At 35.9% G+C, this 10,323-nt stretch overlaps 2 protein-coding genes across 3 annotated transcripts; both read left to right on the plus strand.

Annotated features, from left to right (window-relative positions):
* The first annotated feature begins 375 nt into the window (after positions 1 to 375).
* Positions 376 to 6,498, plus strand: LOC132179045 (protein TIFY 4B-like). Of its 2 annotated transcripts, none has more exons than XM_059591665.1 (8): positions 376 to 553; positions 773 to 924; positions 3,116 to 3,206; positions 3,294 to 3,459; positions 4,075 to 4,134; positions 5,534 to 5,597; positions 5,727 to 5,938; positions 6,074 to 6,498. In XM_059591665.1, exons 1-8 carry the CDS (start codon positions 404 to 406, stop codon positions 6,088 to 6,090), a joined length of 912 nt encoding a protein of 303 aa, XP_059447648.1. In that variant the 5' UTR covers positions 376 to 403; the 3' UTR covers positions 6,091 to 6,498. The 2 variants fall into 2 exon arrangements, with proteins under 2 accessions (XP_059447648.1, XP_059447649.1); XM_059591666.1 differs by having other exon boundaries at positions 5,540 to 5,597.
* Positions 6,499 to 9,495: 2,997 nt separating this feature from the next.
* On the plus strand, positions 9,496 to 10,116 carry LOC132178246 (acireductone dioxygenase 1-like). Its single transcript, XM_059590695.1, has 3 exons — positions 9,496 to 9,602; positions 9,761 to 9,848; positions 9,968 to 10,116. The coding sequence occupies exons 1-3, from the start codon at positions 9,591 to 9,593 to the stop codon at positions 10,114 to 10,116; spliced, it is 249 nt and encodes an 82-aa protein (XP_059446678.1). The 5' UTR covers positions 9,496 to 9,590.
* The last annotated feature ends 207 nt before the right edge of the window (positions 10,117 to 10,323 follow it).

Raw genomic sequence — 10,323 nt, forward strand, 5'->3', positions numbered from 1 at the left:
CTCTTTCTTTCGCTCTCTCACAACACAATTACACACACTATCTCCCCACTTTCCCAACACATTAACCCCACACCGAGCCGAAAATTACAGGGGCTGTGCGCCCGGCGAGTCCTCGCCAATCCGGGGCCATGAACGCCGCCACGACTTCGTTCCAGTCCATTCTTTGACAAACCCCTCAATGGCCAGCTCACCGGGAAGACATTTCCAGCTCACCCGCGAGACTGCCGCAAATACCTCAAGATAAAGGTTCTTCTTTCCACCCACGCCCCTCCTCTCCCTCTCTATTTTCTGCTACCCCCCTCCCTCTCTCTCATTCTCTCTCTCTTTCTCTCTATATATGTGTGCGCATATATATTTTATATGTATGATTTAAGTAATATTTTTTCTTTTTTAAAGAAAGGGAATGACACGTGTCCGTACAGGAATGCGAAGGCCTTCCTGGAACAAATCGCAGGCGATCCAGCAAGTGATTTCCCTCAAGGCTCTGCTGGAGCCGAACGACGACGATTCCGGCGCCGGAGCTCTGCGCAGGGCCGTCGTTTCGCAGCCGCGCGTGAGTCTCACTCGCTCTTACCCTCCCCCCCCCTCCCCCGTTTGGTTCCCGAGAAAAATCTTTGGAAAAAAGTTTCTTACTTTGACCGAAATCCTCCCTCGCTTTTTATAATAGTAGCTAAGATTTTCTCAACTACCAAGTAGAGCTTTTTGTTGTATAGTTTAACAATGTGAGTAAATGCTGATAACACGTTTTGTGAATCATTAATTATATGTGTAGATGACTTCGAATTCGGTAGATTCCGTTAAGGAACCGAGTCCTGATGTCCAGGTTTCGGTTTCGGTATCGGCGGAGGAAAGAAAGGACACGCCGATATCGGCTCCTTCGGGGGATCGACCGGCCGAGATAGAGAACAATGCGATCAGTCCGAGGTCTGGTCTTCAACGCTATGTATTTGGTTTACGGTTAATGTGCTCTGATTAGCTCATTGGAGCTTTTACTAGGAAGTTGTTGAATGGTGTTAATTTAGGATCTAAGTTTGATTGTTCAATGTGGTTGTGAGTTTATGTTTTTTTTTTAGATGTTTCACGTTTTTTTTTGGTGTAACCGGAAAATGCATGTCGACAGAATGGTAATCGAACTTTGAATGATACGTTTGAGGTGTTTTGACTTAACAAGATGGGCATGATAAAGTTTCAACAACAGCCACTCCGGTGGTTGTTGGTTGAGTTTCTCGATAAAGAAGACCAAGTCAAGGGTTGTGGACTTGGTGTCGAGTGTATCCTCATTCCTAACCTACATTGATAACAAGTAGAATATATTTGAATTTTTTTCAAACGCTGTTTAGAGGGAAATATAACTAGGAAGGTGATCTGAACCGATGGTAGATATAGAAAGCAACTCTATATTGGTTAAATCTGTTTTTGTGCTCAATAAGAAGGGAAGAGGAGGAGATTTAGAAGCACGAGCTTGTAAGCATGCTTAGCTGCTGAATGGGTGTGACAGGATCATTGAATGAGCCAAATTCCTAATAATAGAACCAGTTTCAGCAGACTCTTTTTTTTTTTTTTTTTTTCTCAAATTGTATTCATTAGTTATTATACACTTGATACTCTTCTATTCCCTTAGCAGCATGCATCCCTACTATGCAATGAAATGGACATTTTTGTGTGTATCCCTCCCTATGTAGACCATAGTGATATAAAACTGTCATCTGTTGATTAGTCTTTGATTGTTGAGCAAGCCATAGCATGAAAGAGGGACTTAACCAACAGTCAAGCTGTGTGGATTTTTTTTTTTTTTTTTTTTTTTCCGTAACCTTTTTCAGTTAGTTGACAAAAAACCTTTGCAACATGGAAGCTGCTTTAAATTTGAATTCAACTCTTCCAGGTTTAATTTTAGTGAACCATCCATTTTAGTGCAATATCTCACCCCATTGTCAATTCCTTATCTGAAAGCCACATTTTGGCCTTAGTTGTTTATATTTCCGCTAGAAAATGGTTTATAATCAGCAAAAACTAGTTCTTAATTGCTTATAATGACTGAATTCCTTTATTAATATTCTCTTTTATGGTCAAGAATGGGGTTGGGTTTCACAGTATGATAAGGGCTTTTCCACACCCTGGAGCTTGAATACTTAACTTTGTCATATATTTCTTTCTTTTCTTTCTCTGCTTCCATGTTCTCCTCTTCTGTTGCAAATTGCGAAGATCTCTATTCACCAAATAGTATTTTAGCAGGTGAAATTGTAGGAAAGAATGGATGCTTTTTTCTTCTAGTGCTTTCAAGACAAGTAAAAGCAATAGTTTTCTTTTTTCTTTTTAATTTAAAATTTTGAGTTAATGGCAGTTTAAAGTCATCTAATGATTAGCTGGGAGGATGTGAAAGCACAAAACCAGAAATCACCTTGTTTTGCACTTGATGAATGACATCTAATTGTGAATGCTGCTTTTCACTTTGAGAGTGTGTATTTTTCTTGATTACATAACTATGATGTTATAAGCATATATAAAGTTTTAGGAAAATTGCAAAATCAGTTCCTATGGTTTACTTGATTTGCAATTAGCTCTCTGTAGTATCAAAATGAACTTAGAGGTTCTTGAGGTATGCCAAAAAATTAATTTAATCCCTACAGTCAAATTATGTCCACTAATTTAACAAATTCCATTAATATGACATTAACTTAAATATGACATGTATTATAATTTTATTGACTTTGACATGTCACACTATTGTAATCCATTAAGTCAATGGACGGAATTTGTTTGTAGAGAGTTTGGCATAACTCAAGGACCTTGGAGTTCATTTTAATACCACATGGAGCTAATTGGAAATCAGGTAAACCACGTGGACTGATTTTGCTTTTTCCCAAAGTTTTATATAACAAGCACAAATTCTATGACTGCTTTCTGTAAAAGAGTGGCATAACCTGTGTATAGTTTTCATTACTTATCAAAAAAAAAAAAAAAAAACCTGTGTATAGTTTAGAGAAATAGGCACTAATTTACATATACTATGGGTGGCGGAATTCGGGCTACATTTCATCCTAGTTAAATAGCCAATTTTTCTGCTGGTGATTTTTAGTAAGTATTAGAAAAGAACTATTTGAAAATGTGGCCACAGGAGCCCGTGTGCAACAAATGGGTCAGTGGGACAAATGACGATTTTCTACTGTGGCAAGGTGAATGTGTACGATGGAGTGCCACCTGAGAAGGTAATAGATCTTCCTCTTTGCTTGGATACCTGGAGGTAACTCCAGTCATCTGTTGGTCTTCCATTACAACCATATCTGGATTTGCAGGCACGGGCAATCATGCACCTTGCAGCAAGTCCAGTTCAGTTGCCTCAGGATGATACTCTAGGTAGAGCTGCATCTCTTTGGTCCGTTCCATGCCATTTACAGGCAGCATGTGAAAAAGATCGCGTTATTCCTACTAGTCCCGCAATCGCACATATCATGCAAGCAGGTAACTTTTGGGAACAGTATGCTAGTTGACTGTTTGAATGCTATAATGTTGGAAGGCTATGGATTATCTTATCTCAGTATTGCTTCAGCTGTTCTTGAAACCATGCTAAGCTGTATTTGGTGAATGGAGAAGTAGATCCTGCAAACGGTCTAGGCATCTTCCTCTCTCATATTTGGAAATGGAGGACATAACTAACTTCTTTTTTCCCTTGCTTTTGCATAATTTGTATAGTCCAAAGTGAAAATGACTCAATTGTCTGAAGTTATTTTCAATGATATAGGCTAGCTGTGCTTGTCTTGTTCATTGATTAGTTTCATACTATGCATTGCTCCAATGCAAATTGAACCTAAAATGAGTCAATTTAGAGTTTGTAGATCAATTTCCTGGATCTTCTTTTCAAAAATTCCGAACAATGCCTAAAGTTCATTGAGTTTTGCATGCATTAATAATGAGTCAATTTGGAAAGGCTGACAGAATGGATATATGTCATTGGATTTTAACATTATAATAGTTCAAACTCTTTCGCAATTGACAATATTGAAATACTTGTCCTAAAAAGGGTAACTTTGAGATATTGGTTGCTAGGTAACTGGTGAATTTGATTTGATTTTACAGAGAAGATGACAGAATATTCTGAGCAGTATAGGGAGAAAGGGAACACTTCTCGTGACCCTGGTAAGAAACTTCAGTTTGCTTTCAATTTTATAGCGTGCTTAATTTGCATATAATTTTCATGGCTCTCATTTATGGAGAAAAGATAATAGATGTTGGTAGTTTTACATAAAGAAATGGTTATTGCAGTAATATTAAGGCAGCCAAGGATATATATATATATATATATATACACACACACACACTCAGCCCATGTGTGTTCAAATGGAGTATATCCAAAAAGCAAAACTTGGGTGCTTTTGTAAAGTGTTGATCGGCCATTATGGTAGTGTAAAGAGTATTTCCTCAACCGAGACCCAATCTTTATAGGAATAGATGTTAGAGTTTTTCTCTAGACCTTGTCCAGACCCCATAGGCCGAGTTAGAATCCTAATTGCTGCTTGAGTGGGCATTGCCACCAAATTGTGGTGAAGGACGATTGTCTTACTGAAACCAATATCCTCCTCTAATGAGCTTCACGAGCGCGTTGCGGGTCTATTGGGCCACAGGGCCAATTGTGAGACTCTGTAGCCCCTTTTAGTAGAGTAGAGTGGTCCTGTTTTTGGTATTAAACTAAAAAGCATTTATAGAGCATTTCAAAGTTCTTTTCATGTTTTTGAAAAGAATAAGCAAGATAAAGCAATAAAATCACGTTCTTGTGACACTCATTTGCGTCAAATATATTTGAATGACATGACAAGTTACACAACACGCTCGCGCACACGCACATATGTATATATAAGATGAGCATTAGCACTTTAGTTTTCTGCCACCTAAGCATTGTAGGCACCACACTTAAACTACCCTCACAGCTACTTAAACTGTTAGCACTAATGCCGTGATGACCTCCATCTCTTCCATCATTGTGTTCACAATTACCTCACCTTTGTTCATGCCATACCCCTTACATTCATCCTGCTTTTCATTGTATATTGTTAGAATATGAATTAAATGATTAAATTTACTATTTTTTATCAGCTTGTGTTTTTTAGACAATTGGTGATTTAACGTGGTATTAGAGTAGAAGTCCTAAGTTTGAACTCTCTATAGTTCACCCTCAATTTATTAAATATTTCATGTGATTGGGCTCACTTATCAAGAGAGAATTTTAGCTCACACGTGAGGGAGAGTATTATAATATTAATTAAATGATTGAATTCACAATTTTTTATTGGTTTAAACTTTTAAGACAACTGGTGATTTAACATATACCATGGTGCTTCCATTTGAAATATTCTGTTTACATCTAACGCTTGAATAATTTGTAAAGACCTAAGCACGTCACTTTGACAGATACATTTAAAAGGATCTTGAACTTTGCCTTAATGAGACCTCTTTGTATGCTATGGCTACTGTGCTTAATAGTATATGGGACTTATCAGTTGTTTATTTGCCCTCTAAACTTTTGGTGGTCTTTCATAAGATGTAGAGGGTCAGGCGAACAGAAAAGTCTCACTGCAGAGATATCTCGAAAAACGGAAAGACAGGTAACTAGTCTGAATAAAGAATCTGTCACTCCATGACATTAATAACCTTGTATCATTCTGGGATTCTTTTCGAGCCTTCGGTCTCATCGCATATCGTTTTCTTTCTTTCCGTACTTATGTTCCTTTAAGGGGAAGATTAAAGAGCAAGAAAAGTACGGGATTGATTACATCGAGCTTGGAAACTTATTTGAACCATCAAGTAAGGACGCATACCCCAAATGGGAAATCAAGCCGGAGTAACACGAGCTCTCCACCCCAGCATGGCCTGCCGCAAGCCATGAGTAGCTCTGTCGACAATCAGCTAAAGAGTGCTGGTCTTGCCGTTGATCTCAATGACAAAGGTAAGCTACATAGTTCTTTGTCTGCTTGACCGGGTATAAGACTAATAACCATCTGGAAGTGTTGATCAAAATAAAATCTGTTACTTATGAACTGATTGTCCTTCATTTATGAGTAATACATTCGCTGCACTGCAGATGTCCAAGAATGCTGAGTTGGAACCACTTTCTAGGTCAGATGGAGTTGGCAATTAAATAGAGAGCTCTACTTCTTTTGATAACCACTATGCCAAATATGAAAGAAGGGAAAGAGGCAACCAACTTGATAGCCTCTTACGGGCCTGCCTTTTGCATGATTTTGGGCTGGCTCTGCAAACAGTGAAGTTTTTACTGTCTATTTCTGGAGACACGGCTTGGAGAATCCTCTTTTATAAATGGTATGAGTTTACTCACCTGATCAATTTTGTAATATCAAGAATCATTTAGCCATCCTTAGGAATTTCTCTTTTTCGAGAGTAAGATTTGGTAGTTGAGATTAGAGCCGAAAGCAGCTATTTTCTGTTCATCATGTAAAGGTATGCTATCTTTTGCTATGCTAATGGCTTATTCTACAAGTTGAAGTAGTTGTATTCTTTTTCTGATGATTAGGGTTACAGAAAGTAGTAGTGACCATGGCGGTCCTAATAGGGGTGTTATTACTAGGAGGTGCTGATGGTAGTGATAGCTTTGAATCCTACCATTTTTTTTTGGTTTTTGTTATGGGTTATTGACACGTCTTCCTCAAGAGGTGTTATATCATTCTTTCCAAAATTTTGAGAAAAACTTGAGTAATCATTGTCATACGACTGCCATATAATTTGATTATATAGTAGAACACTTATAAAAAAAATAAAAAAATTCAAAGGTTAATTTTTACTGCCACATTATCCTAACTGTATGTCTACCTTATAGCAGTTTACTAAATAATATTACTTTAACTTTTTTAGTGTTTTCAAATTTTGCCCTGTTCTGGGAAATTATTCATCCTCAAAGTGAAAAAACCAAAACCAAGAAAAAAACGATTTTAATGACCCTTATATGCTGTCTGGCTGTGGGGTCTCGTTGCCAATTTGCCTATTATTGCATTTGAAAAGTCATTTTGGGCCATGGCATTTAAATTGTTGAATGTGGAATGTGATAGAAAAAGCGTATTTTTATCGCCGTGGGAATTGAAAAGGTGTATGGGACCACGATCATTTTTGAAAGCGTATCAACCAAGCGCTAGTAAGCAATTTTATTTTATTTTTTCTTTATTGTCTTTCAAGGTAATTCTCAAGTGATTAAAAAAACACTAGAGTGAGGGTTCGAATACCACAGTGAAAATTCACAAACCTAATTAGTATTAGCAGTCTTCAGTCTTATTGATGTCTTAATGGGGGTTAGGTCAGGTTATGGTTCAATTGAAGTTGAGGGAGCATTTGCGGTTTTTACTGTCTAGACTTTCTTTGTGCAAATTTCAATAAGGAAGTTCTACTTTGGTCAGCTGCGTAGAGTGCTATGGTCAGCTAAGTAGAATAGCTACTTTGGTCACTACTCATGCCTTTTTGAATTAAATTTATTTATTTTTAAAAAATCCTGTTTAGTTCAAAAGTAAAGTTTACATAAGCATTATAAAATTGAATTAGAAAAATAAAATAAAATTGAAGCACAAATTCATGGTATTTGTTCTTACTTTTTTTTTCCTCCTAAGGGAGAGCTGGGATCCATTGATTATAATCTGCATGTTATGATTTAAGCAATTTTGTAAGTATTTACTTGCCTCTTCCGCTCATCTAGAATCTTGAACATCTCAAATTCTTGATTCTACGAAACATACTCTAACATTATAAACAATACATCCAAAGCCTAATCCATGCATGTAAAAACTCTAATAAAGAGTTAGACACACTAAACCATTATTAAAATCCTAATTATTCATTGTGGACACTGTAGAACATTTGGTAAACAATAATCGAACGTCTGACTAGATGCCATGTAACATTCGATAGGTACCTGAATGCATGAGAAACTCTAAACTACTACCTATCATGTATCAAACCTCAATCAAATCTTCTAACAACTTAATAAAAATATGTTAAACCATATCAACGTGATAAATCTTGAAAAATAAGAGTAAGCTCATAAGTCAGAACTTTTTGGAGAATCATTGACTTTTAATAGAGAAAAATTATAAACTCATCATGTCATACTTAATAGTCTAAGAGTGGCAAAAATCATGGTAAATCTCTTAGAGCACTAGCAGCAGTTTTCTTTTGATTTTTCTTAAGTTTAGGGCACAAAATTATTTTTTACTTATAAAAATATATTTTACAATAGCTTCCCTTATCTTTCCCTATACCATTAAAATATTATTTTTTTACAAAATACAAGTTCCCTATCTACCCTCACTTTTTTTTTAACAAAATCCCAATGCAATCCCCAATTAAAGACAAAAGATAAAATATAAGAGAGGGAAGAGATATGTTTATATTAAAATAAAGTATATGAAACCACTTTTGGTTCCTTACACACATGGAATAAGGAATTAGGATTCTAGTTATATTGGAAGGGTATTTTTGTTCCTTAAAAAAGTGAAAAAACAAAAATACTGAATATTATCTGGTTCAAATTAACCGAAGAGAATCCTATTCCCTTACACATTGGAAAATACAAAATTTTGTTATGGGCCTAAATAATTAAGGAAAAAAGATAAACAAGACTCCCCCACATGTCTCAACTTCAGTTCTTCTGGGCCCATTAATGCAATGTCTTGGGGCCACATGGGAAGACAACATGTGGATAACATTTATCTGTCAACATAAGGACAGCCTTCAAGTTCTTCTGGACTGGACCGGGTTGCTTTTGATTCATTTGGGATTATTAATGGACCAGTTTTTTTGTATTTTTAAATTTTTTATTTTTTTTCGGGAACGGTCTCTTTTGTTTGGGTTTGTTGTAATTAAGAGTAAGCAGATTAACCGTTTATCGCTTACCAACTGTTTATCGACTACCACCAAATCGTCACCAATCAACTTTCGACAGTTGGTAGGTGGAATAAAAACATTATTTCAACATCGGTTTGGTAGGCGGTAAAAATTTTTTTTATTGGTTAACCGACAATTAACGGACTTAACCCATTTTTCAAGTGAATTTTGAATTTTATCTGATAACTTTCCTTATTATATGTTGTCCAGCTGATTTATAATTGTTATTTCGATCCATGTTACATGAATTTACTTTTACTTTTTATTTATAAAACATATTTTTTATTAATTTTGTAGTTAATTAAATGTAAAGAATCTTATGTGAGTAAGATTTTGTGATTATTTTGAAATTTTTTTTTAACATAAAGAAGAAAATAGTACATAGGGCATCTATTGTCAGAATATTAACGAGTAAGGGTCAACATCTTCGGTGGGGTGCCTGAGCAGAAAAAACGACTGGAGATTCGAGAGCTTTGGCCAGACGATAAATGCCAAGAACGATAAGATTTTTGCCAAAGCCTAGAGGCACATACAATCCACAAATATAACCAGAGACAGTTGAGCAGTACACGTGGCAGACAATGTGACGAGAATCAAGAAAATCTAAAACCGGAAAGTTCGAGAATAACAACATTATAAAAATCGAAAGCCGCTGGTAGCACTCTCAAACAAACACAGTGTTCACCATTTCTAAAAGGTTTACCGAGTCACCCATGGCAATCGAGGTGAGTTCTACTTTACTTCTTTCTTCCTCCGAGTTTGGTAATTAGCAGTATTTCCTTATTAATGAATATCTTAATCTGGGCATTATGTTATCTTAATCAATTATTATGTATCGTTAAATGTCATCTTTTGTACTCCTAATAATTTACCGAAAAAGCAGGCATGGTTCATGGACGAGAGCGAAGAAGATCCTAGGCTACCTCACCATCGCAATCCCAAAGAGTTCGTTTCATTGGACCACTTGGCTGGTCAGACCTCCTTCTCTCTTCTTCTTCTTCTTCTTCTTCTTCTTCTTTCTCTTTGTTTATGATTTTTAATTTTTATATATTTATTTATCTATTGTTGATGGGAATTGGTTATTATGCAGACTTGGGAGTGTTGTACTGGCACTTGAACCCAGAAAACTACGAGAACGATGAGGAATTGCAGAGAATCAGAGAAGCAAGAGGATACAATTACATGGTACTACGCACTAATTCTTATCGTATTTTTCTTTTTTCTGTTTCTGATTATTGAGACATTTCAAGACGTAAAATAGTTGTTTTGAATTAAATTAATGTACTATTTACTCTCCTAATTTTATATATTTATTACGTAACTCTTATGATTCTCATAAGTTATATATTGATTATGTATCTCTCCCAATTCTCATAGGTTACGTATTAAGTATGTACTTATTATATTATTGACCCTATTCAACTATAAATAAAATATTTTATTGCA

The sequence above is a fragment of the Corylus avellana genome, chromosome ca4 (genome assembly GCF_901000735.1).
Source record: "Corylus avellana chromosome ca4, CavTom2PMs-1.0".
Classification (NCBI taxonomy): Eukaryota; Viridiplantae; Streptophyta; class Magnoliopsida; order Fagales; family Betulaceae; genus Corylus; species Corylus avellana.

Excerpts from the sequence above, each read along its gene's own strand:
- LOC132179045 (XM_059591665.1), top strand. The coding sequence starts at position 404 with ATGACACGTGTCCGTACAGGAATGCGAAGGCCTTCCTGGAACAAATCG. Across the intron at positions 4,135-5,533 it reads GAACACTTCTCGTGACCCTG|ATGTAGAGGGTCAGGCGAAC; the intron begins GTAAGAAACTTC and ends GTCTTTCATAAG. Across the intron at positions 5,598-5,726 it reads CTCGAAAAACGGAAAGACAG|GGGAAGATTAAAGAGCAAGA; the intron begins GTAACTAGTCTG and ends TGTTCCTTTAAG.
- LOC132178246 (XM_059590695.1), top strand. Across the intron at positions 9,849-9,967 it reads TTCATTGGACCACTTGGCTG|ACTTGGGAGTGTTGTACTGG; the intron begins GTCAGACCTCCT and ends GTTATTATGCAG.